Here is a 27,642-nt window from a genome sequence, read left to right on the forward strand (position 1 = left end):
AAACTGCACACAATACTCCAGATGAGGCCGCACCAGAGTCTTATACAGTTGCAACATGACCTCAGGACTCCGGAACTCAATTCCTCTGCCAATAAAGCCCAGTACACCATATGCCTTCCTCACAGCACTATTTACCTGGGTGGCAACTTTCAGAGATCTGTGTACATGGACACCAAGATCCCTCTGCTCATCCACACTACCAAGTAGCCTACCATTAGCCCAGTAATCCATCTTCTTGTTACTCCTACCAAAGTGAACGACTTCGCACTTAGCTACATTGAATTCCATTTGCCACCTTTCTGCCCAGCTCTGCAACTTATCTATATCCCGCTGTAACCTGCCACATCCTTCCTCACTATCCACAACTCCACCGACTTTTGTGTCATCCACAAACTTGCTTACCCAGCTTTCAAGCCCCTCCTCTAGATCATTTATAAAGATAACAAAAAGCAATGGTCCCAAAACAGATCCTTGTGGTACACCGCTAGTAACTGCACTCCAAGATGAACCTAGTCCATCAACTACTACCCTCTGTCTCCTTCCAGCCAGCCAATTTCTAATCCAAACCTCTAATGTATCCTCAATGCCATACCTCCGTAGTTTTTGCATTAGCCGACCATGGGGTACCTTATCAAACGCCTTACTAAAATCCATATACACAACATCCACTGCTTTACCCTCGTCTACCTCCTTAGTCACCTGCTCAAAGAACTCAATAAGGTTTGTGAGGCACAACCTGCCTTCACAAAACCATGCTGACTATCCTTGATCACGTTATTCCTATCCAGATGTTCATAAATCTTATCCCTTACAATTCTCTCTAAGGCTTTGCCCACAACAGAAGTGAGACTCACCGGCCTATAGTTACTAGGGCTATCCCTACTCCCTTTCTTGAACAATGGGACCACATTCGCTATCCTCCAGTCTTCTGGAACTATTCCCGTTGACAATGACAACATAAAAATCCAGGCCAATGGCTCTGCTATCTCCTCCCTAGCTTCCCAGAGGATCCTAGGATAAATGCCATCAGGCCCAGGAGACTTATCTATTTTCATCCTTTCCAGTATTCCCAAAACCTCCTCCCTACATACTTCAAGGCCATCCATTCTAATCACTTGTGACTCAATATTCACACCAGCAACAGAGTCCTGTTCCTGAGTGAATACTGACAAAAAGTATTGATTTAGTGTCTCTCCAATCTCCTCCGCCTCCACACACAACTTCCCACTACTATCCTTGACTGGACCGATACCTACCCTAGTCATCCTTTTATTCCTGACATACCTATGGAAAGCCTTTGGGTTTTCCCTAATCCTACCAGCTAAGGACTTTTCATGTCCCCTTCTCGCTGCTCTTAGCTCTCTCTTTAGATCCTTCCTGGCTACCTTATAACTCTCAATCGCCCCAACTGAACCTTCACGCCTCATCTTTACATAGGCCGCCCTCTTCCCTTTCACAAGGGATTCCAATTCCTTATTAAACACGGCTCCCTCACAAGACCCTTTACTCCCTGCCTGACTGGTACATACTTATCAAGGACACTCAATAGCTGTTCCTTGAACAATCTCCACATATCATTAGTGTTCTTCTCTTGAAGCCTGTTTTTCCAATCCACACATCCTAAGTCATGCCTCACTGCATCATAATTTCCCTGCCCCCAGCTATAGCTCTTGCCCTGCAGTGCACACTTATCCCTCTCCATCACTAAAGTAAAAGTCACCGAGTTGTGGTCACTGTCCCCGAAGTGCTCACCTACCTCCAAGTCTAACACCTGGCCTGGTTCATTACCTAGAACCAAATCCAGTATAGCCTCACCTCTTGTTGGGCATTTCAAGTAAAAAGTGAGGTCTGCAGATGCTGGAGATCAGAGCTGAAAATGTGTTGCTGGTTAAAGCACAGCAGGTTAGGCAGCATCCAAGGAACAGGAAATTCGACGTTTCGGGCCAGAGCCCTTCATCAGGAATGAGGAGAGGGTGCCAGGCAGGCTAAGATAAAAGGTAGGGAGGAGGCACTTGGGGGAGGGGCGATGGAGATGTGATAGGTGGAAGGAGGTCAAGGTGAAGGTGATAGGCTGGAGTGGGGTGGGGGCGGAGAGGTTAGGAAGAAGATTGCAGGTTAGGAGGGCGGTGCTGAGTTCGAGGGTTGGGACTGAGACAAGGTGGGGGGAGGGGAAATGAGGAAACTGGAGAAATCTGAGTTCATCCCTTGTGGTTGGAGGGTTCCCAGGCGGAAGATGAGGCGCTCTTCCTCCAACCGTCGTGTTGTTATGTTCTCCGATGGAGGAGTCCAAGGACCTGCATGTCCTCGGTGGAGTGGGAGGGGGAGTTAAAGTGTTGAGCCACAGGGTGGTTGGGTTGGTTGGTCCGGGCGTCCCAGAGGTGTTCCCTGAAGCGTTCCGCAAGTAGGCGGCTTGTCTCCCCAATATAGAGGAGGCCACATCGGGTGCAGCGGATGCAATAGATGATGTGAGTGGAGGTGCAGGTGAATTTGTGGCGGATATGGAAGGATCCCTGGGGCCTTGGAGGGAAGTGAGGGAGGAGGTGTGGGCGCAAGTTTTGCATTTCCTGCGGTTGCAGGGAGTGGAGGTTGGGTTGGTGGGGGGTGTGGACCTGACGAGGGTGTCACGAAGGGAGTGGTCTTTTCGGAACGCTGATAGGGGAGGGGAGGGAAATATATCCCTGGTGGTGGGGTCCGTTTGGAGGTGGCGGAATGACGGCGGATGATACGCTGTATACGGAGGTTGGTGGGGTGGTAGGTGAGGACCAGTGGGGTTCTGTCTTGGTGGCAGTTGGAGGAGCGGGGCTCAAGGGCGGAGGAGCGGGAAGTGGAGGAGATGCGGTGGAGGGCATCGTCGATCACGTCTGGGGGGAGTCTGCGGTCCTTGAAGAAGGAGGCCATCTGGGCTGTGCGGTGTTGGAACTGGTCCTCCTGGGAGCAGATGCGGCGGAGACGAAGGAATTGGGAATATGGGATGGCGTTTTTACAGGGGGCAGGGTGGGAGGAGGTGTAGTCCAGGTAGCTGTGGGAGTCAGTCGGTTTATAGTAAATGTCTGTGTTGAGTCGGTCGCCCGAGATAGAAATGGAAAGGTCTAGGAAGGGGAGGGAGGAGCCTGAGACAGTCCAGGTGAATTTGAGGTCGGGATGGAAGGTGTTAGTAAAGTTGATGAACTGTTCAACCTCCTCGTGGGAGCACGAGGCAGCGCCGATACAGTCATCGATGTAGCGGAGGAAAAGGTGGGGGGTGGTGCCAGTGTAGTTGCGGAAGATGGACTGTTCCACATATCCTACGAAGAGGCAGGCATAGCTGGGGCCCATGCGGGTGCCCATGGCTACTCCTTTAGTTTGGAGGAAGTGGGAGGATTGGAAAGAGAAGTTGTTCAGGGTGAGGACCAGTTCAGTCAGTCGAAGGAGGGTGTCAGTGGAAGGTACTGGTTGGTACGACAGGAAAGGAAGAAGCGGAGGGCTTTGAGTCCTTCGTGATGGGGGATGGAGGTGTACAGGGACTGGATGTCCATGGTGAAGATAAGGCGTTGGGGACCGGGGGAAGCGAAAATCATGGAGAAGGTGGAGGGTGTGGGTGGTGTCCCGAACGTAGGTGGGGAGTTCTTGGACTAAAGGGGACAGGACCGTGTCGAGGTACGCGGAGATGAGTTTGGTGGGGCAGGAGCAGGCTGAGACAATGGGTTGGCCAGAGCAGGCAGGTTTGTGGATTTTGGGCAGGAGGTAGAAACGGGCGGTGCGGGGTTGTGGGACGATGAGGTTGGAGGCGGTGGATGGGAGATCACCTGACGTGATGAGGTTATGGATGGTCTGGGAGATGATGGTTTAGTGGTGGGAGGTGGGGTCATGGTCAAGGGGGCAATAGGAGGAGGTGTCCGCGAGCTGGCGTTTGGCCTCAGCAGTGTAAAGGTCAGTGCGCCAAACTACTACCGCGCTTCCCTTGTCTGCTGGTTTGATGGTGAGGTTGGGGTTGGAGCGGAGGGAGTGGAGGGCTGCACGTTCTCAGCGTATCATCCGCCGTCATTTCCGCCACCTCCAAACGGACCCCACCACCAGGGATATATTTCCCTCCCCTCCCCTATCAGCGTTCCGCAAAGACCACTCCCTTCGTGACTCCCTCGTCAGGTCCACACCCCCACCAACCCAACCTCCACTCCCGGCACCTTCCCCTGCAACCGCAGGAAATGTAAAACTTGCGCCCACACCTCCTCCCTCACTTCCCTCCAAGGCCCCAAGGGATCCTTCCATATCCGCCACAAATTCACCTGCACCTCCACACATATCATCTATTGCATCCGCTGCACCCGATGTGGCCTCCTCTATATTGGGGAGACGGGCCGCCTACTTGCAGAACGCTTCAGGGAACACCTCTGGGACACCCGGACCAACCAACCCAACCACCCCGTGGCTCAACACTTTAACTCTCCCTCCCACTCCACCGAGGACATGCAGGTCCTTGGACTCCTCCATCGGCAGAACATAACAACACGACGGTTGGAGGAAGAGCGCCTCATCTTCCACCTGGGAACCCTCCAACCACAAGGGACGAACTCAGATTTCTCCAGTTTCCTCATTTCCCTCCCCCCACCTTGTCTCAGTCAGTTCCCTCGAACTCAGCACCGCCCTCCTAACCTGCAATCTTCTTCCTGACCTCTCCGCCCCCACCCCACTCCGGCCTATCACCCTCACTTTGACCTCCTTCCACCTATCGCATCTCCATCGCCCCTCCCCCAAGTGCCTCCTCCCTACCTTTTATCTTAGCCTGCTTGGCACACTCTCCTCATTCCTGATGAAGGGCTCTGGCCCGAAACGTCGAATTTCCTGTTCCTTGGATGCTGCCTGACCTGCTGTGCTTTAACCAGCAACACATTTTCAGCTCTGATGGGCATTTTAACTCCACTTACCAGCGTTCTCCCTGTAGCTCTTAATTCCTTGAGACAACAAGAATCTATCAATCTCTGCCTTGAAGACATTTAGCGTCCCGGTCTCCACTGTACCCTGTGGCAATGAATTCCACAGGCCCACCACTCTCTGGCTGAAGAAATGTCTCCGCATTTCTATTCTGAATTGACCCCCTCTAATTTTAAGGCTGTGTCCACGGGTCCTAGTCTCCTCGCCTAACGGAAACAATTTCCTAGCGTCCACCCTTTCCAAGCCATGTGTTATCTTGTACGTCTCTATTAAGTCTCCCCTTAATCTTCTAAACTCCAACGAATACAATCCCAGGATCCTCAGCTGTTCCTCATATGTTAGACCGACCATTCCAGGGATCATCCGTGTGAATCTCCGCTGGACACGTTCCAGTGCCAGTATGTCCTTCCTGAGGTGTGGGGACCAAAACTGGACACAGTACTCCAAATGGGGCCTAACCAGAGCTTTATAAAGTCTCAGTAGCACAACGGTGCTTTTATATTCCAACCCTCTTGAGATAAGAGACAACATTGCATTTGCTTTCTTAATCACGGACTCAACCTGCATGTTTATCTTTAGAGAATCCTCGACTAGCATTCCCAGATCCCTTTGTACTTTGGCTTTACAAATTTTCTCACCATTTAGAAAGTAGTCTATGCTTTTATTCTTTTTGCCAAAGTGCAAGACCTCTCATTTGCTCACAGTGAATTCCATCAGCCATTTCCTGGACCACTCTCCCAAACTGTCTAGATCCTTCTGTAGCCTCCCCACTTCCTCAGTACTATCTGCCTGTCCACCTAACCTCGTATCATCGGCAAACTTCGATGCCCCCAGTCCTCATCCAGATCATTAATATAGAATGTGAACAGCTGTGGCCCCAAAACTGAACCCTGCGGGACACCGCTAGTCACCGGCTGCCATTCCGAAAAAGAACCTTTTATCCCAACTCTCTGCCTTCTGTCAGACAGCAAATCCTCAATCCATACCAGTAGCTCACTTCGAACACCATGGGCCCTCACCTTTCTCAGCAGCCTCCCGTGTGGCACCTTATCAAAGGCCTTTTGGAAGTCTAGATAGACCACATCCACTGGGTTTCCCTGGTCTAACCTACTTGTCACCTCTTCAAAGAATTCCAACAGGTTTGTCAGGCATGACCTCCCCTTCCTAAATCCATGTTGACTTGTTCTAATCAGACTCTGCTCTTCCAAGAATTTTGAAACCTCATCCTTAATGATGGATTCTAGAATTTTACCAACAACCAAGGTTAGGCTAATTGGCCTATAATTTTCCATCTTTTGTCTTGATTCTTTCTTGAACAAGGGGGTTACAACAGCGATCTTCCAATCACCGGGACTTTCCCTGACTCCAGTGACTTTTGAAAGATCTCAACCAACGCCTCCGCTATTTCCTCAGCCACCTCCCTCAGAACTCTAGGATGTAGCCCATCGGGGCCAGGAGATTTATCAATTTTAAGACATTTTAGCTTTTCTAGCACTTTCTCTTTTGTAACGGCAACCATACTCAATTCAGCCCCCTGACTCTCTTTAATTGTTGGGATATTACTCATGTCTTCCACTGTGAAAACTGATGCAAAGTACTTGTTAAGTTCTCCTGCTATTTCCTTATCTCCCATCACTAGGCTTCCAGCATCAGTTTGAAGTGGCCCAATGTCTACTTTTACCTGTCGTTTGTTTCTTATGTATTGAAAGAAACTTTTACTATCATGTCTAATATTACTGGCTAGCCTACCTTCATATTTGATCCTCTCCTTTCTCATTACTCACTTTGTTATCCTCTGTTTGTTTTTGTAGCCTTCCCAATCTTCTGATTTCCAGTGCTCTTGGCCACTTTATAGGATCTCTCTTTTTCTTTAATACTTTTTCCTGACTTCCTTTGTCAGCCAGGGCTGTCTAATCCCTCCCCGGATAATCTTTCTTTTCTTGGGGATGAACCTCTGTACAGTGTCCTCAATTACACCCACAAACTCCTGCCATTTTTGCTCTACTGTCTTCCCCGCTAGGCTCTGTTTCCAGCCTATTTTTGTCAGTTCCTCTCTCATGCCCTCATAATTACCTTTATTTAACTGTAACGCCATTACATCCGATTTTGCCTTCTCTCTTTCAAACTCTATTTGTAGGAAGGGAATGTGCAGAGCTGTGGGGAGAGTGAGAGAGAATGGTTCTGACTGGAATTCTCGTGCTGAACATGGGCAGGCTGAATGTCTGAATGACGAACCCTTCTCAGCGATAATGCCTGTGTGAATACTGCTTGCTGCTAACTCCTATGCCTGGCCTGTTGCAGCTGTCGAATGGACTGATGTGGAGCATCGGTCCTCAATGGCCATCATTCCCAGTCCAATGTGGAGCATCGGTAACATGTTCCTGGCTCTCATTGCGTATCTGATCAGAGACTGGCGCTGGCTCCTGTTCACTGTCACAGCTCCATGCCTACTTGCTGCAGCTCTCTGTTGGTGAGTACTGACCGTTCACCCACTCCAAACTTCCCAGCTCAACACAATTCACTGCTTGATTTATTATTGTCACGTGTAGTGGGATACAGGGAAAAGGATTGTTTTGCAAGCTAGCCAGACAAATCTTAGCTTGCTTCAGTAAAACAGGGTAATCAAACAGATTAAGAATATAGTGTTACAGGTACAGAGAAGGTACAGAGAAAGATCAACTCTAATAAATGAGAGGTCTGTTCGTTAATCAGATAACAGCGTGGAAAAAGCTGTTGTTAAATCTGATGGTACATGTTTTCAAACTTTTATATCTTCTGACCAATGGAGATTGTGTGATCAGAGAGAGAGTGACCAGAGAGAGAGTGACCAGAGAGGGAGTGACCAGAGAGTGTGTGATCAGAGAGAGTGACCAGAGAGAGAGTGTGTGATCAGAGAGAGTGACCAGAGAGAGAGAGTGACCAAAGAGAAGGTGATCAGAGAGGGAGTGACCAGAGAGAGAGAGAGTGATCAGAGAGGGAGTGACCAGAGAGTGTGTGATCAGAGAGAGTGACCAGAGAGAGAGATAGTGATCAGAGAGTGACCAGAGAGGTGATCAGAGAGCGAGTGACCAGAGAGAGTGTGATCAGAGAGAGTGACCAGAGAGAGAGTGACCAGAGAGAGAGAGTGTGTGATCAGAGAGAGTGACCAGAGAGAGAGTGACCAGAGAGAGAGAGTGTGTGATCAGAGAGAGAGTGACCAGAGAGAGAGAGTGACCAGAGAGGTGATCAGAGAGGGAGTGACCAGAGAGAGAGTGTGTGATCAGAGAGAGTGACCAGAGAGGGAGTGACCAGAGAGAGAGTGTGTGATCAGAGTGACCAGAGAGTGTGACCAGAGAGAGAGTGTGTGATCAGAGTGACCAGAGAGTGTGTGATCAGAGAGAGTGACCAGAGAGCATGCGATCAGAGGGAGGGAGCAGAGAGGGAGTGACCAGAGAGAGAGAGTGACCATAGAGAGAGTGACCAGAGAGTGTGATCAGAGGGAGTGACCAGAGAGTGACCAGAGAGAGTGTGATTAGAGAGTGACCAGAGAGTGTGTGATCAGAGAGAGTGACCAGAGAGAGAGTGACCAGAGAGAGTGTGATCAGAGAGAGTGACCAGAGAGAGAGTGACCAGAGAGAGTGTGATCAGAGAGAGTGACCAGAGAGAGTGACCAGAGAGAGAGAGTGTGTGATCAGAGAGAGTGACTAGAGAGAGAGTGACCAGAGGGAGTGTGTGTGGTCAGAGAGTGTGACCAGAGAGAGAGTGACCAGAGAGAGAGTGTGTGATCAGAGAGAATGACCAGAGAGAGTGACCAGAGAGTGTGTGATCAGAGGGAGTGACCACAGAGAGTGACCAGAGAGTGTGTGACCAGAGAGAGTGACCAGAGAGAGAGTGACCAGAGAGAGAGTGTGTGATCAGAGAGAGAGTGACCAGAGAGGGAGTGTGTGATCAGAGAGAGTGACTAGAGAGAGAGTGACCAGAGAGAGAGTGTGTGATCAGAAGGAGTGACCAGAGAGTGACCAGAGAAAGAGAGAGTGACCAGAGAGAGAGTGTGTGATCAGAGGGAGTGACCAGAGAGAGTGACCAGAGAGGGAGTGACCAGAGTGTGTGATCAGAGAGAGTGACCAGAGTGTGTGATCAGAGAGAGTGTGATCAGAGAGAGAGTGACCAGAGAGAGAGTACGTGATCAGAGAGAGTGACCAGAGAGAGAGTGACCAGAGACTGTGTGACCAGAGAGAGTGACCAGAGAGAGAGTGTGTGATCAGAAGGAGTGACCAGAGAGTGACCAGAGAAAGAGAGAGTGACCAGAGAGAGAGTGTGTGATCAGAGGGAGTGTGCAATCAGAGAGAGTGACCAGAGAGTGACCAGAGAGAGAGTGTGTGCTCAGAGAGAGTGACCAGAGAAAGAGTGACCAGAGAGTGACTAGAGAGAGAGTGTGTGACTAGAGAGAGTGACCAGAAAGAGAGTGTGTGATCAGAGGGAGTGTGCAATCAGAGAGAGGGAACAGAGAGAGAGAGTGTCCAGAGAGAGAGTGACCAGAGAAAGAGTGACCAGAGAGAGAGTGTGTGTGTGAGTGATCAGAGAGAGTGACCAGAGAGGGAGTATGTGATCAGAGAGAGTGAACAGAGGGAGAGAGTGACCAGAGAGAGAGTGACCAGAGAGTGAGTGTGATCCGAGAGAGTGACCAGAGAGGGAGTGACCAGTGAGAGAGTGAGCAGCATTTCCAGGAGGGGGAGGGTATTTGTATTGTCTGCTTACCCGAGGCAGGGGGAAGTACAGGTATTAGCTGCTTACCTGAGGCAGGGGGCAGTACAGGTATTAGCTGCTTACCCGAGGCAGGGGGAAGTACAGGTATTAGCTGCTTACCCGAGGCAGGGGGAAGTACAGGTATTAGCTGCTTACCCGAGGCAGGGGGAAGTACAGGTAATAGCTGCTTACCCGAGGCAGGGGGAAGTACAGGTATTAGCTGCTTACCCGAGGCAGGGGGAAGTACAGGTAATAGCTGCTTACCCGAGGCAGGGGGAAGTACAGGTAATAGCTGCTTACCCGAGGCAGGGGGAAGTACAGGTATTAGCTGCTTACCCGATGCAGGGGGAAGTACAGGTAATAGCTGCTTACCCGAGGCAGGGGGAAGTACAGGTATTAGCTGCTTACCCGAGGCAGGGGGCAGTACAGGTATTAGCTGCTTACCCGAGGCAGGGGGAAGTACAGGTAATAGCTGCTTACCCGAGGCAGGGGGAAGTACAGGTAATAGCTGCTTACCCGAGGCAGGGGGAAGTACAGGTATTAGCTGCTTACCCGAGGCAGGGGGCAGTACAGGTAATAGCTGCTTACCCGAGGCAGGGGGCAGTACAGGTATTAGCTGCTTACCCGAGGCAGGGGGCAGTACAGGTATTAGCTGCTTACCCGAGGCAGGGGGAAGTACAGGTGGAGTGACTGTCAGGAAAGCTGCATTTCTCTTCTGGTCTACAATCGAAAAGGAAAGAAAACTAAGACGACCTGATCTTTCCAAAATCCTCTTCTCCTCAGTGCCTGAAGGCTGTCTCTATCTTTGTTCATGAAGATCAGGCTCCTGCCATGACACAGGGAGTCTTTATTCTTGGGGGTTGTGTGAAAGGATCATTCTGTCATGCCGTTGAGCCCAGTAGCTGCTCCCCAGCACCCGCTGCGTCCTGGAACTCCACAGCGGTGGCTGCAGTGGGTTTGTTTTTGGGTCACAGGTAGCACAGCTTGTCTATTCCCCCTCCCTGTTCTGTGTTTAATTTACTGATGGTGCAGGGCACACAAGAGTCACTTATTACAGAGAAAGTACAAACCGAACCATAGTCAAGGAAATATACAAATCAGGTCGATGTGGAAGTTTTGTGTACAGACAGTTTGTCACCATACTAGGCCACCTCATCAGTGAGCCTCTGGGTAAATCTGTGGAGCAGAATCATACGACACAGGATTTATAGCAACTGGATTGCAGTGTTGTAGAATGTAAGATTGAACAAATTTAGCTTGAGCCTTCCACCTTTTAGAATGATCATGTTAGTTTCAGTTCCTTCAGATCCCAGAACTTTTTTAAAGTTACATTCTCAACACAGCTTTAACAAAAAGTGCCACCTCAGCTCAGGTAATGCACTGAAGGTGCGAGGTTAATGTCTGTGTCCCAAATGTGAGGTCAGACTGATTCCATTTCTAAAGTGGGATTTACAGAATTCTACACGGATTTATGTAGGTTGTTGACCAAAGTAAAATGTAATTCTGCAAATGCAAATTCACCCCACCAACTGTGTGTGTGTGTGTGTGTGTGTGTGTGTGTCTGCGTGTGTGTATGTGCCTGTGTGTGTCCGTGTGTGCGTGCGTGTGTCTGTGTGTGTCACTGTGTGTCTCTGTGCCTGTGTGTGTCTGTGTTTGTGTGTGCGCGTGTCTTGTCTGTGTGTGCGCGCATGCGAGTGTGTGTCTGTGTGTGTGCCTGTGTTTGTGTCTCTGTGTGTCTGCGTGTGTGTGTGTGCACGCACGTGTGTGTCTGTGTACGTACTTGTGTGCGCGCGCGTGTATGTGTGCGCACGTGTGTGTGTCTGTGTGTGCACATGAGTGTCTGTGTGCGTGCGCATGTGTCTGTGTGTGCGTGTGTGTTTGTGTGTGTGTGTGTCTGTGTGTGCGCGTGTGTCTGTGTGTGCGCGTGTGTGTCTGTGTATGCGTGTCTGTGTGTGCGTTTGTGTGTCTGTGTGCGCGCGCGCGCGCACGTGTGTGTGTGTCTGTATGTGTGTGTGTGCTGAAGCAGTAAGGGATTGACATGGGACTGAGGTCAGAAGGAACGAAGGGCAGTTCCAGGGATAGGATATCACTCAGTGACGTGAATGGACCTTCTCCCCTCCCTGCCATGTTGATCGTGTTGTACAGGTGGATCCCAGAATCTGCCAGGTGGCTCCTGGTGAAAGGCAAAACAACAGAGGCCCAGGCCAGCCTGCGTAAATGTGCCAAGGTGAACAATCGGACGGAGAGCGACCCTGCATTGGCTACTCAGGTAAGACAGCAATGCCAGTGTGCACCAGTCTCTGAGGAGGCTGTCTCTACCCTACTCATGGAGGGTGTCCTATGCCAGCACTGGGTGATTCAGCCCATCCAGTCCATGCTAGGTCAGGTAGCTGGCCAGACATGGCACAATGGGGACAACACCGAGCCCCATCCTGACCAAGCAGTCTCGCCCCATACTGCTGTCAGCTCAGCAAATTGTCCCAGAATCCAAGGTCTCTCAATCTTGGAGTGCTAGTCAGTGAATTCCTAATCCCTTGGGAGAAGGTGAAATCAGCATGGGAGGAAATCCGATTCCACGTTGGGAATGTGTGCTATCCCAATCCAGGTATTCTGAGGAGTTTGATATCCCGATCTTGGGGCTGGCAGTGTGTTATATCCCAAGTCCAGCATTGTGAGAGGGTTGATGTCCAAATCCCAGGCTTGGGAGTTGGTTGATATCCCGATCCCAGAGTGGTATCCTGAGACTGGGAGTGAGTTGAGACCATATTCCCATTGTTGGGGGTGGGTTAATATCCTAATTCAGGACTGGGTTGATATCTTGATCTAGATGTTGGGAATATGTTGATATCCTGATCGTGGGACTGGGATCAAGTTGATATCCCAATCCCAGAGTTCAAAATGGCAGCTATCTGGATCCCATGATATAAGAGAGATAAGACTGAGATAAGAGCCCAGGTGTTGGGGGAAAGGTCCTGGCATGGACAGAGGAATGGCTGACCGACAGGAGGCCGAGAGTGCAGATCAAGGGTCTTTATCATAAAACATGGAACACTATAGCACAGTACAGGCCCCTCGATGTTGTGCTGGCCTTTTATCCTACTCTAAGATCAAACCAACTTACATAGCCTTCATTTTACTATCATCCTTGTGTCTATCCAAGAGTCACTTAAATGTCCCCAATGTCTCTGATGCTACTCCCACCACTGACAGTGTGTTCCACCCCCCCCCCCCCCACCCTCTGTGTAAAGAACCTACCTCCAACATCTCCCCTAAACCTTCCTCCAATCACCTGAACATTATACCCCCTCATGATGGCCATTTCCACCCTGGGAAAAAGTCTCTGGCTATCCACTCTATCTATGTCTCTCATCATCTTATACACCTCTATCAAGTCACCTCTCCTCCTCCTTCACTCCAATGAGAAAAACCCTCGCTCTCTCAACCTTTCTTCATAAGACACACCCTCCTGTCCAGGCAGCATCCTGATGGCAGTCAGTGATGAGAGGAGTGCCACAGGGGTCAGTGTTGGGACCACAACTAATCATGTTAGACATTAATGATTTCAACGAAGGAACTAAACACATTGTTGCTATAATGGCAGATGACACAATGATAGATGGAGGGACATTAATGTTGAGGAAGTGGGGAGACTGCACAAGGACTTGGACAGGCAAGGAGCATGGGTGAAGAAAACGAAATGCCAGATGGAATACAATGTGGGAAAGTGTGACATTTTACACTTTGGTCGGTAGAACAGGCACAGACCATTCTCTAAACGGGGAAAGGCTTCCGAAATCTAAAGCACAAAGGGACTTGGGAATCCTGCTGAGGCTGGACCAGGCTCCGGTCAGACCACATTGGGAATATTGTCAGCAGTTTGGGGTCCCGTATCTAAGGAAGGACGTGCTGGTGTTGGAGGGAGGAGGGTCCACAGGGGGTTTACACCAATGATCCTGGGGGTGGAGGGTTGGTCACATGAGGAGCAGCTAAGGACACGGGGTCTGTACTCGATGGGGGTCAGAGGGATGGGGGGAGGGGGATCTGACTGAAACTTCCCAAACCCTGAGAGACCTGGATCGAGTGGTCATGGAGATGATGTTTCTGCTGTCAGAGAGACTGGGACCCGAGGGCACAGCCTCAGGGTGAAGGGATGGAGAGGAGGAGGGATTTCTTCAGCCAGAGGGTGGGGGAGGGGGGAATCTGTGGGACTGATTGCTGCAGGGGGCTGTGGAGGCCATGAAGGAATGGTAGAGCAGACTCGATGGGCTGAATGGCCTAACTCTGGCCTTATGGATTAGGTGTTATCCCAACTCTAGGTCTCAAAGTGGGTTAACATTCCACTCCAGTAAGGGTGTTGATACTGTAGGTGCCAGAACTGGCAGTGGGTTGATACCTGTATCCCAGAGTTGGAAATGGGTTGACATACCAATCCCACAAATGTGTTGATATCCTGATCCGGTATAAGCAGAGATAAAATTCTCCAATTCTGAGAGATGATTCAGGCTTGGATAAGACCATATGTACAGAGCTTAAGAAAAAACACCAAGGGAAAAATGATAGTCTTCAGGGAGGGAAATCTGCCATCCTTACCTGGTCTGGCCTACATGTGACTCCAGACCCACAGCAATGTGGCTGGCTCTGAGCTGCTCTCTGAAATTGTGATAAAGTCTCAAAAAGGAATGAAACTGGACGGATCACGTGGCATTGACCTAGCGCCAGAAAAGAGAACAGCAGGTACGGCCCTGCAGGGCCCTCCTCACCAACACTGTTGGGTCTTGCACCAACACTAGGAGAGCTGTCCAGGGAAGGATGGTCCACTTCCTTCCCTCAAGTACATCAATGAACCAGATGATTCAAAAATCATTCAAAAATGAAGACTGTTCTCATGGCCATCAGTAGATTCTGAATTCTAGATATTCTTTGTTGATTTCAATTTCTACCACTTGCCATGGCTGGATTTGACCCCAGGTTTCGGGATGACTACATTGGTGCTCACCTCCCCTGACCTGCTCCTGTTCTGGTTTCAGATTCTCGATCAGATAATTGGTATTGACCAAGGCCGTGAGCAATATTGGTTCTGGCACCTTCTGATGACCCCTGCGATGAGGAAGCTCACTTTCTGCACTGGGATTATTTGGTATGTTCTGTTAACCTGACATTAATAATTCACAAGCAAAATAATCACAGGGATTTAGAGTCAGACAGTGACTGTAGGATGGTCAAACATCCCTCAGATGTCCGTAGTGTCAAAGTCAGACAGGAGTAACACCAAGTCACATGAACACTGGCAGCTGGCAACAACCTGCATAGAGAAGAGTTGGAACGACAGTCCGGCCATGAGATCCAAGGATACAATTCCAGAGTTGACAGTCTGGACAGCTTAAGGCATGGTTACCAATCTTGGAGAATTAAAATTAAAAATGTTACAAAGGTCACATTGAAAGAAGCATAAATAGCTCTCGAGGTTTGGGGCTGTACTGAATGGAACAGGGAGGACTGCAGATGCTGGAAATTAGAGTCTAGATTAGAGTGGTGCTGGAAAAGCACAGCAGGTCAGACCGCATCCGAGGAGCAGGAAAATCGACGTTCTCCAGGAATGTTCATCAGGAATGTAACAGGGTCAGCCAGGTGAACCTTCGAGAATATGATGGGACTAGATGAACAGCTGGGCTGATAGATAAGAACAGGAGGGTCAGACATCCTGTTCGGTCAGGGAGCTGGGTCAGTGCCAAGGAAAGGGGGACTGGTGACGGGATACTGGGACCAATGGGACTGGAGGATAACACACACAGCAAGAGAGGGGTGAGATCCTGGACGGTACTAAAAACAAGGATGAGAATTATTCATTCAAGCCAGCATAGTTCAGTAAGCTCAGAAAAGTTAGGGGAACAAGGAACCAGTGGGAATTAAGACAGAAGCAGAAGAGTTTTCAACCTCAAACCCACAGATGATGGAAAAGGTGAGGCCAACAGGGAAAACATTGCTTTCATTAAGGCGGGAGACAAGAAGAGAACAGAAAATGTCATGTAGCAGACGGACTGGCCCAGAGGCAGGTAGACAATGTTAACCAAGGTGACAACAGGCCGCCTTGGTGGACTGAAGCAAACTACTGTGAGTACAGACATTGCTGGAGAAGCTCAGCAGGTCTGGTATGCTCTGTGGAGAGGAAGCAGTGTGAATGTTTCAGCTCTGGTATGATGTGCTTGCTACTTTCGGTATTCCGAGTCTTCCTCCATTGTCTCTTTTCTAATGGAACACCCCACAGGTAGCCGCTCATATTGCAATGGGTAATTTATCATGTTGTGTGAGTAACATTGGAGGTGCCTCACTAAGTTTCAGTGCCTCTTGATAGGAATGATAATTGGGAGGGAGCCCGTGTCATATAGGCATTGAACACGGAGCAGCAGGAGGCCATTCGGCCTGTCAGACTGCATTCAGCCCCTTTGCCCAACCAACATTCCATGTTCCATGAGGGTTACCTGGGCTGGCACAGTGGCACAGGGTTGGTTTCCACCATGGGCAGAGACCATGAAGGCCTCAGGGAATCAAGTCACATGTTGAAGGTTGATTATGGACAGCCCCTTTTCGCTACCATTATAACGAAGCCATGTCGGAGTAGCGAGAGCTGGGAGGAGGTGATGTTGGAGCGAGGTGATTGTCAGGAAGGCCGGTAAGTATATTTAAACTTCTTACCTCCAGGCCAGCAAGGGAGGAGTGAGCACAACACTTCTGGGAAGGGTAAGTAGAACAGGTTATATTTGCGTGGTTGCGTTACCCGAGGCACTACTCGGGTAGGGTCTCCCACCCATCCCCCTCCTCTAACCTCAACAAAAAGTTGTGGGAGCCAGATTGACAAGGTAAAGGAAATAGTTTATTTCCTAATCTTTTTTTTTTGAGTAGTCACTTTGGGAGTTAGAACAGTGGGAATGGAGTATAGGGCAGTGGAATGTTCCTCCTACAGAATGTGGGAGGTAAGGGTCACCACCAGTGTCCCTGCTGACTACACCCAACTCCAGCTCCTCAAAAACCGCGTTAGGGAACTGGAGCTGGAGCTGGATGAATTTCGGATCATTCGGGAGGCAGAGGCGGTTATTGACAGGACTAACAGAGAGGTAGTCACTCCCCAGATAAAAGAAAAAGACAGATGGGTGACCGTTAGGGGACGGAAAGGGAACCGGCAGGCAGTGCAGGGATCCCCTGTGGCTACTCCCCTCAACAATAAGTATACTGTTTTGGATATTGTTGGGGTGGGGATGACTTACCAGGGGAAAGCAGTGGGGCACAGGGCTCTGGCACAGAGTCTGTCCCTGCTGCTCAGAAGGGAAAGGGGAAGGGGAGCAGAGCAGTAGTCATTGGGGACTCGATAGTTAGGGGGACAGATAGGAAGTTCTGTGGGAACGAGAGAGACTCACGGTTGGTCTGTTGCCTCCCGGGTGCCAGGTTCCGTGATGTCTCTGATCGTGTTTTTGGGATCCTTCAGGGGGAGGGAGAGCAGCCCCAAGTCGTGGCCCACATTGGCACCAACGACCTAGATCAGAAGAGAGATGGGGACTTGAGGCAGAAACTCAGGGAGCTAGGATGGAAGCTTAGAGCTAGGACAAACAGAGTTGTTTTCTCTGGTTTGTTGCCCGTGCCACGTGCTAGTGAGGTGAGGAATAGGCAGAGAAAGGAGTTGAACACGTGGCTACAGGGATGGGGCAGGAGGGAGGGTTTCAGGTTTTTGGATAATTGGGGTAGGTCGGACCTCTACAAGCAGGAAGGTCTTCATCTGAACCAGAGGGGTACCAATATCCTGGGGGGGGACATTCGCTAAGGCTGTTGGGGTGGGTTTAAACTAATACAGCGGGGGGGGGGGATGGGAACCAAAATTGTAGGACAAGTACAGAAGAGGACAAGAGTAGGGAGTTCCCAAATCAAGTATCTGACACTGGCAAGCGAGAACCTGGTTTGAAGTCAATAGACAATAGGTGCAGGAGTAGGCCATTCTGCCCTTCGAGCCTGCACCACCATTCAATATGACCATGGCTGATCATTCCTAATCAGTATCCTGTTCCTGCCTTATCTCCATAACCCTTGATTCCACTCTCCTTGAGAGCTCTATCCAACTCTTTCTTAAATGAATCCAGAGACTGGGCCTCCACTGCCCTCTGGGGCAGAGCATTCCACACAGCCACCACTCTCTGGGTGAAGAAGTTTCTCCTCATCTCTGTCCTAAATGGTCTACCCCGTATTTTTAAGCTGTGTCCTCTGGTTCGGGACTCACCCATCAGCGGAAACATGTTTCCTGCCGCCAGAGTATCCAATCCTTTAATAATCTTATATGTCTCAATCAGATCCCCTCTCAGTCTTCTCAACTCAAGGGTGTACAAGCCCAGTCGCTTCAGTCTTTCAGTGTAAGGTAATCCCGCCATTCCAGGAATTGACCTCGTGAACCTACGCTGCACTCCCTCAATAGCCAGAATGTCTTTCCTAAAATTTGGAGACCAGAACTGCGCACAATACTCCAGGTGTGGTCCCACCAAGGCCCTGTACAGCTGCAGAAGCACCTCTTTGCTTCTATATTCAATTCCTCGTTATGAAGGCCAGCATGCTATTAGCCTTCTTCACTACCTGCTGTACCTGCATGCTTGCAGGTGTGTGTACTTCAACGCGAGAAGCATCTGAAATAAAGTGGGTGAACTGGCAGCGTGGGTTGGTACCTGGGACTTTGATATTGTGGCCATTACAGAGGCATGGATAGAGCAGGGACAGGAATGGCTGTTGCAGGTTCCGGGATTCAGATGTTTCAGTAAGAACAGAGAAGATGGTAAAAGGGGGGGAGGTGTGGCATTGTTGGTCAAGGACAATATTACAGTTGCAGAAGAATGTCTGGGTACTCGTTAACTGAGGTAGTATGGGCTGAGGTTAGAAACAGGAAAGGAGAAGTCACCATGCTGGGAGTTTTCTATAGGCCTCCGAATAGTTCCAGAGATGTAGAGGAAAGGATAGCAAAGATGATTCTCGATAGGAGTGGGAGAGACAGGGTCATGGGGGACTTCAACTTTCCAAATATTGATTGGGATCACTACAGTACGTGTACTATAGATGGGTCAGTTTTTGTCCAGTGTGTGCAGGAGGGCTTCCTGACCCAGTATGTAGACAGGTTTGGTACTGGGTAATGAGCCTGGCCAGGTGTTAGACTTGGAAATAGGTGAGCACTTTGGAGACAGTGATCATAATTCTGTCAGGTTTACTTTAGTGATGGAAAGGGATAGCTGTACTCCACCGAGCAAGAGTTACAGCTGGGGGAAGGGAAATTACGATGCAATTAGGAAAGATTTAGGAAGTGTAGAATGGGGAAGGAAACTGCAGGGGATGGGCACATTAAAAATGTGGAGCTTATTCAAGGAAAAGCTCCTATGTGTCCTAGATAAGTATGTACCTGTCAGGCAGGGAGGAAGATATAGAACACGGGAGCCGTGGTTTACGAAGGAAGTGGAATCCCTGGTCAAGAGGAAGAAGAAGGCTTATGTTAGGACAAAATGTGAAAACTCAGTTAGGGCGCTTGAGGGTTACAAGGAAGTCAGGAAAGACCTAAAGAGAGAGCTCAGAAAAGCCAGGAGGAGACATGAGAAGTTGTTGGTGGATAGGATCAGGGTTAACCCTAAGGCTTTCCATAGGTATGTCAGGAATAAAAGAATAACGAGAGTTAAATTAGGGCCAATCAAGGATAACAGTGGGAAGTTGTGTGTGGAGTCAGAGGAGATGGGGGAAGCACTAAATAAATATTTTTCGACAGTGTTCACTATAGAAAATGAAAATGTTGGTGAGGAAGACACAGAGATACTCGCATCTAGACTAGGTGTGATTGAGGTTCACAAGGAAGAGGTTTTGGAAATACTGTAGAGCGTGAAAATAGATAAGTCCCCTGGGCCAGATGGGATTTATCCTAGGATCCTCTGGGAAGCCAGGGAGGAGATTGCCGAGCCTTTGGCATTGATCTTTAAACCGTCATTGTCTACAGGAATAGTGCCGGAAGACTGGAGGATAGCAAATGTGGTTTCCCTATTCAAGAAGGGGAGTAGAGACAACTCAGGTAATTACAGACCAGTGAGTCTCACTTCAGTTGTTGGTAAAGTGTTGGAAAAGGTTATAAGAGATAGAATTTATAACCATCTAGAAAAGAATAATCTGATCAGGGACAGTCAGCACGGTTTTGTGAAGGGTATGGATTTCAGCAAAGCGTTCGATAAGGTTCCGTACAGTAGGCTATTGTACAAAATGCGGAGGAATGGGATTGTGGGAGACATAGCAGTTTGGATCAGTAATTGGCTTGCTGAAAGAAAACAGAGGGTTGTAGTTGATGGAACATGTTCATCTTGGTGTCCAGTTACTAGCGGCGTACCGCAAGGGTCGGTGTTGGGTCCACTGCTGTTCATCATTTTTATAAATGACCTGGATGAGGGTGTAGAAGGGTGGGTTAGTAAATTTGCGGACGACACTGAGGTCAGTGGAGTTGTGGATAGTGATGAAGGATGTAGTAGGTTGCAGAGAGACATAGATACGATGCAGAGCTGGGCTGAGAGGTGGCAAATGGAGTTTAATGCAGACAAGTGTGAGGTGATTCACTTTGGACGGAGTAACCAGAATGCAAAGTACTGGGCTCATGGTAAGATTCTTGGTAGTGTAGATGAGCAGAGAGATCTCGGTGTCCATGTACACAGATCCCTGAAAGTTGCCACCCAGGTTGACAGGGTTGTTAAAAAGGCATACAGTGTTTTAGCTTTTATTAATAGAGGGATGGAGTTCCGGAATCAGGAGGTTATGCTGCAGCTGTACAAAGCTCTGGTACGGCCGCACTTGGAGTATTGTGTACAGTTCTGGTCACCACATTATAAGAAAGATGTGGTAGCTTTGGAAAGGGTTCAGAGGAGATTTACCGGGACGTTGCCTGGTATGGAGGGAAGGTCTTATGAGGAAAGGCTGAGGGACTTGAGGCTGTTCTCGTTGGAGAGAAGAAGGTTGAGAGGTGACTTAATAGAGACATACAAGATAATCAGAGAGTTAGATAGGGTGGACAGGGAGAGCCTTTTTCCAAGTATGGGGACGGCAAACACGAGGGGACACAACTTTAAAGTGAGGGGGGATAGGTATAAGACAGATGTCAGAGGGAGTTTCTTTACTCAGAGAGTAGTAAGGGTATGGAATGCTTTGCCTGCAACAGCAGTAGATTCACCAACTTTAAGTGCATTTAAGTCGTCATTGGACAGGCATATGGACGTACATGGAATAGTGTAGGTGGGATGGGCTTCAGATTAGTATGACAGGACGGTGCAACATTGAGGGCCAAAGGGCCTGTATTGCACTGTAATGTTCTCTGTTCTATCATTGTCGTGGTCCCCAGAATTCAGAGGAACTATCAATTCTGGATTTACTTGTCATATTTAAATTCCATGCACTGCCATCCTGGAATTTGACCCCATGTGCCCAGGGTATTCACCCTGCCCTCTCGATTACTATCCAGGGACAATACAATCTCATCTCTCCTGTATTCTCCTGTTCTGATCAATAGGAATGTGAATTCAATATAGTTGTGTTATAACTCTTGATTTTTTTTTGTTTCCTCAACAGGTTTGGTATTTCGCTCTCATATTATTCAATCAGTTTCTCCATCAGCGATTACAGCTATAATGTGTATTTAATGCACTTTATCTACGCAGCCATTGAACTGCCAGCCAAACTCATCACCTATGCATTGCTGAAATGGGTTGGCCGGAGACACTGCCAAGGGGGCTTCCTCATTGCGACAGGTCTCCTCATGAGCATCAACCTCCTCATTACTAAGGGTGAGCCAATACGGCAGCATTTCATTAGCAGCACAATCTCGGGTCTAATCCTACAGTCAAACTCATCCGACCCTCCTGCAGGAAGGCATAACATCAAACACACACACACTGACTGACAAACACTCTCAATCTCATACACACACACATAGACAAACTCTTACTCACATACGCACCATCTCACACACACACACACACTGTCATACACATACACTGTCACACACACACAATCACTCACAGACATACACACTCACACTCTCACATACATACAACACTGTCACACACACTCACAGACATACACACTCACACATATGCACACTTATACACCCAATACCTCACACACATACACACTCACACACATACACAGTCACAAACACATATTGACACTCACACGTAAACACTCACAGACATACACACTCACACTCTCACATACACACACACAAGCACTCACAGACATACACACTGTCACATACACACAATAACTCTCAGACATATACAGTGTCAAGCACACAATCTCTCACATACACATTCACACTCTCACACACATACACACTGTCACACACACTCACATACACACACACACACACTCTCACACGCATACACACAATCTCTCACATACACACTCACTCACACACATACACACTGTCTCACACATACACACACTCTCACATACATACACACTGTCACGCACACACTCACATACACTCACTCTCATACACATACACACTGTCACACACACAATCTCTCACATACACACACACTCATACACATACTGTCTCACACACACACTCACATACACTCACACTCACACACGCACACACACACAGTCACACACACAATCTCTCACATACACACTCACACACATACACACTGTCACACACACAATCTCTCACATACACACACACACACACACACATACACTGTCTCACACACACAATCCCTCACAGACATACACACTCACACTCTCACACACATACACACTGTCACACACACTCACAATCTCACACACATACACACTGTCTCACACACTCACAATCTCACACACATACACACCGTCTCACACACACACAATCACTCATACATACTCACACTCACACAGTGATACACATATATTGTCACACACATATAAGCACTCACACACACACATATACACTGTCACACCCACACAATCACTCACACTTTCTCACATATACACAATGTCACAAACACACAATCACTCACAAACACAACAACACATGTATATACAATCACTCCCAGACTTACATACACAGACACACACACACACACACACACACACACACACACACACACACACACACACACACACACACACACACACACACACACACACCTTCATGCATACACACATCTCTTTAAATTAGATTGCCAGGGGGTGGGAGCCTAACAGCAAGGAGCGAGTGGGAGACTGCAAAGAGATACAGGAAACAGAAACATTAAATTGAAGAAATAGATCAGGCTGGAACACGACAGGGAGCAAGGAATGCCTGTTGGATTAAATTGCATCTGTTTCAATGCAAGAGGCCTGACAGGTAAAGCTGGTGAACCCAGGGTGTGGATAGGTCCATGGGACTGGGATATTACAGCATTTACAAAAACATGGTGAAGGGAGAGACTGGAAGGCAGCTTCATGTACCAGGATCCAGGGGCTTTCGACAGGACAGAGATGCTGGAAGGAGGGGAGGGGAATTCCATTGGTAATCAACGTGAGTATCCCAGCACGGACCAGAGATAAAATAACTGAAGGATCACCCAGGGAGGCTTTGTGGGTGGAGCTAAGAAATAAGGGGATGGTGACATAATTGGGGTTGTACTATGGGCCCCCAAATAATCAACGGGGAATTAGAGGAACAAATATACACAGAGACTGGGGAGACCTGCAGGAGCAATAGGGTTATCATAGGAGGGGATTTTAATTTTCCGAACAGAGACTGGGATTGTCAGGATGATAAGGGCTTAGATGGGGTGGGATTTGTTAAGTGTGTTCAGGAAAGTTTCCTCAAGCAGTAACATAGAGGGTCCTACTCAGGGAGGGGCAGATCCCGCCCTCCTCTTGGGAAATAGGGCAGGACTGGGAACTGGGGTGACAGGGCGAGAGCACTATGGGACCACGGACTATTGTCCTGTTAATTTTTAAATAGATTAGATTAGATTACTTACAGTGTGGAAACAGGCCCTTCGGCCCAACAAGTCCACACCGACCCGCCGAAGCGCAACCCACCCATTCCCCTACATTTGCCCCTTACCTAACACTAGGGGCAATTTAGCATGGACAATTCACCTGGCCCGCACATCTTTGGACTGTGGGAGGAAACCGGAGCACCCGGAGGAAACTCACACAGACACGGGGAGAACGTGCAAACTCCACACAGTCAGTCGCCTGAGTCGGGAATTGAACCTGGGTCTCAGGCGCTGTGAGGCAGCAGTGCTAACCACTGTGCCACCGTGCCGCCCACAAAATAGTTCTGGAGAGGGACAAACCTGGTCCACAGCTTCAAGTTCTAAATTGGGGCATAGTGACTTTTGATGGAATGAGGCAGGAGCTTGCAGGGGTTGATAGGAGGAGTTTGTTTCCAGGCAAATGGACCTCCAGCAAGTGGGAGGCCTTTCAAAGGGAGATAGTGAGAGTTCAGGGTCGATATGTTCCTGTGAGGGTGATGGTCGGCAGGAAGAGGGAACCCTGGACAGTGAGAGATATTGAGGCTTTGACCAGAAGAAAGAGGTACAGGCAGCTGGGATCAAGGGAATTCCTGGAGGGACACAGGGAATGGAGGAGTTTACTGAAGAAGGAAATCAGGAGGGTGAAAAGGGGGCACGGGATAGCCTTGGCTGAGAAGATTAGGGTGAATCCAAAGAGGTACTTACAGTATATTTAAGGAAAAAGGATAACTAGAGAGAGATTAGGACCCCTCAAGGACCAAAGTGGATATGTATGTGCAGAACCACAGGAGATGGGCAAGGTCCTCAATAAATATTTCTCCTCTGTGTTTATCGTGGCGACAGACGTGGTCATATCTCGGGGACAGTCCATATCCCAGTAGAGGATGTATTAGAATGTAGGAAGGTGGATAAATCTCCTGGTCCTGACCAGATATATCCAAGAACACTGCAAGAGGCTGGAGAAGAAATTGTGGGGACCTTGGTTGATATTTTTGTATCATCCTTAGCCACGGGTGAGGTCCCGGGAGACTGGAGGGTAGTGAATGGTGTGCTCTTATTCAAGAAGGGCTGCAAAATAAAGCCTGGGAACGATAGAGCAGTAAGACCAACATCTGTGGGAGGTACGTTACTGGAGAAGATTCGGAGGGATAAGACATGCATGTGGAAAGACAGGGTTAGGTTAGGAGCAGTCAGCATGGCTTTGTGAGTGGGAAATCATGCCTCACAAATTTGCAGCAGGGGAAGTGGCAAATGGAGTTTAATATGGATATGGATATGTGGTGTGACATTTTGGGAAGTCAAGTCAAGGTAGGAGTTTCATGGTGAATGGTCGGGCCTTAGGGAGTGTTGTGGGACAGAGGGACCTGGGAGTTCAGGTGCACAGTTCTCTGAAAGTGGAGTCCCAGGTAGACAGGGCAGGGAAGGCAGCTTGGGGCACACTGGCCTTCATCAGTCAGGGCATTGAGGATAGAAGTTGGGAAGTTATGTTGCAGTTGTACAGGATGTTGGTGAGGCCGCACTTGGAGTATTGTGTTCAGTTTTGGTCACCTTGCTACAGGAAGGATGTTATTAAACTGGAAAGAGTGCAGAAGAAATTTACCAGGATGATGCCAGGACTCCATGGTCTGAGTGATAGGGAGAGGTTGGACAAGCGAGGACATTTCTCTTTAGAGTGTAGGAGACTGAGGGGGGATTTTATAGAAATATATAAGATCATGAGAGGCATAACTTGATTAGAGATAGTCAACATGACGTAGTGAGGGGCAGGTCCTGCCTCACAAACCTTATTGAATTCTTTGAGCATGTGACAAAACACATTGATGAAGATAGAGCAGTGGGTGTGGTGTATATGGATTTTAACAAGGCGTTTGTTAAAGTTCCCTATGGTAGGCTCTTTCAGAAAGTAAGGAGGCATGGGATACCGGGAAGCCTGGCTGTCTGGATACGGAATTGGCTGATCCATAGAAGACAGAGGGTGGTTCTGGATGGAAAGTATTCAGCCTGGAGCTCGGTGACCAGTGGTGTTCCGCAGGGATCGGTTCTGGGACCTCTGCTCTTTGTGATTTTTATAAATCATAGAGTCATAGAGATGTACAGCCCAGAAACAGACCCTTTGGTCCAACCTGTCCATGCCGACCAGATATCCCAACCCAATCTAGTCCCACCTGCCAGCACCCGGCCCATAACCCTCCAAACCCTTCCTATTCATATACCCATCCAGATGCCTTTTAAATGTCGCAATTGTACCAGCCTCCACCACATCCTCTGGCAGCTCATTCCATACACGTACCACCCTCTGCGTGAAAAAGTTGCCCCTTAGGTCTCTTTTATATCTTTCCTCTCTCACTCAAAACCTATGCCCTCTAGTTTTGGATTCTCCCCACACCAGGGAAAAGACTTTGTTTATTTAACCTATCCATGCCCTTCATGTTTTTATAAACCTCTATAAGGTCAGCCTCTGACGCTCCAGGGAAAACAGTCCCTCCCTGTTCAGCCTCTCCCTGTAGCTCAGATCCTCCAACCCTGGCAATGTTGTCGTAAATTTTGTCTGAACCCTTTCGGAAGGAGACCAGAATTACACGCAATATTCCAACAGTGGCCTAACCAATGTCCTGTACAGCCACAACATGACCTCCCAACTCCTGTACTCAATACTCTGACCAATAAAGGGAAGAATACCAAACGCCTTCTTCACTATCCTATCTACCTGCGACTCCACTTTCAAGGAGCTATGAACCTGCACTCCAAGGTCTCTTTGTTCAGCAACACTCCCTAGGACCTTACCATTAAGTGTATAAGTCCTGCTAAGATTTGCTTTCCTAAAATGCAGCACCTTGCATTTATCTGAATTAAACTCCATCTGCCACTTCTCAGCCCATTGGCCCATCTGGTCCAGATCCTGTTGTAATCTGAGGTAACCTTCTTCGCTGTCCACATGATGAAAAGTAGAGGACTTAGCACCGATCCTTGTGACACTCCACTGGTCATAGGCCTCCAGTCTGAAAAACAACCCTCCACCACCACCCTCTGTCTTCTGCCTTTGAGCCAGTTCTGTATCCAAATGGCTAGTTCTCCCTGTATTCCGTGAGATCTAACCTTGCTAATCAGTGTCCCATGTGGAACCTTGTCGAATGCCTTACTGAAGTCCATTTAGATCACAACCATCGCTCTGCCCTCATCAATCCTCTTTGTTACCTCTTCCAAAAACTCTGATTTGAAAGTGGAAGTGTAAGGGTGGGTTAGTAAGTTTGTTGATGACACGAGGGTGGGTGGAGTTGTGGATAGTAGGGAGGGCTGTTGTAGGCTGCAGCGGGACATTGACAGGATGCAGAACTGGGCTGAGAAGTGGCAGATAGAGTTCAACCTGGAAAAGGGTGAAGTGATTCATTTTGGAAAGTCAAATTTGAATGCAGAATACGGGGTTAAAGGCAGGATTCTTGGCAGTGTGGGGGAATAGGGGGATCTTGGGTCCATGTCCATAGATCCCTCAAAGTTGCCACCCAAGTTGATATGGTTGTTAAGAAGGCATATGGTGTGTTGGCTTTCATTAGCAGAGGGATTGAGTTTAAGAGCTGTGAGGTTATGCTGCAGCTGTATAAAGGTGTAGTTAGACCACATTTGGAATATTGTGTTCCGTTCTGGTCACCTCATTATAGGAAGGATGTGGAAGCTTTAGAGAGGGTGCAGAGGAGATTTACCTGGATGCTGCCTGGACTGGAGGGTGTGTCTTATGAAGAAAGGTTGAGGGAGTTAGGACTTTTTCTCATTGGAGTGAAGAAGGAGGAGAGGTGACTTGGTGTACAAGATAGAGGTGCACAAGATGTTGAGAGGCATAGATAGAGTGGATAGCCAGAGACTTTTTCCCATGGCGGAAATGGCCATCCCGCAGGAGCATCATTTTAAGGTGATTGGGGGAAGGTTTAGGGGAGATGTCAGAGGTAGGTTCTTTACACAGAGAGTGGGGGGTGTGTGGAATGCACTGCCAGCGGTGGGAGTAGAGTCAGGT

The 27,642-nt window shown here is 48.7% G+C and overlaps 1 protein-coding gene across 1 annotated transcript in view; it reads left to right on the forward strand.

The window, feature by feature from the left end:
- LOC132836123 (solute carrier family 22 member 7-like) overlaps positions 1 to 27,642 on the forward strand; it is a 65,827-nt gene that overhangs the window by 21,567 nt on the left and 16,618 nt on the right. The window contains exons 4-7 of the mRNA XM_060855431.1: positions 7,213 to 7,381; positions 11,782 to 11,905; positions 14,664 to 14,773; positions 21,247 to 21,461. Of these exons, the coding sequence (XP_060711414.1) occupies positions 7,213 to 7,381; positions 11,782 to 11,905; positions 14,664 to 14,773; positions 21,247 to 21,461 (618 nt within the window). The remainder of the gene's footprint in view (positions 1 to 7,212; positions 7,382 to 11,781; positions 11,906 to 14,663; positions 14,774 to 21,246; positions 21,462 to 27,642) is intronic.

Source organism: Hemiscyllium ocellatum, chromosome 3 (assembly GCF_020745735.1).
Source record: "Hemiscyllium ocellatum isolate sHemOce1 chromosome 3, sHemOce1.pat.X.cur, whole genome shotgun sequence".
Taxonomy (NCBI): domain Eukaryota; kingdom Metazoa; phylum Chordata; class Chondrichthyes; order Orectolobiformes; family Hemiscylliidae; genus Hemiscyllium; species Hemiscyllium ocellatum.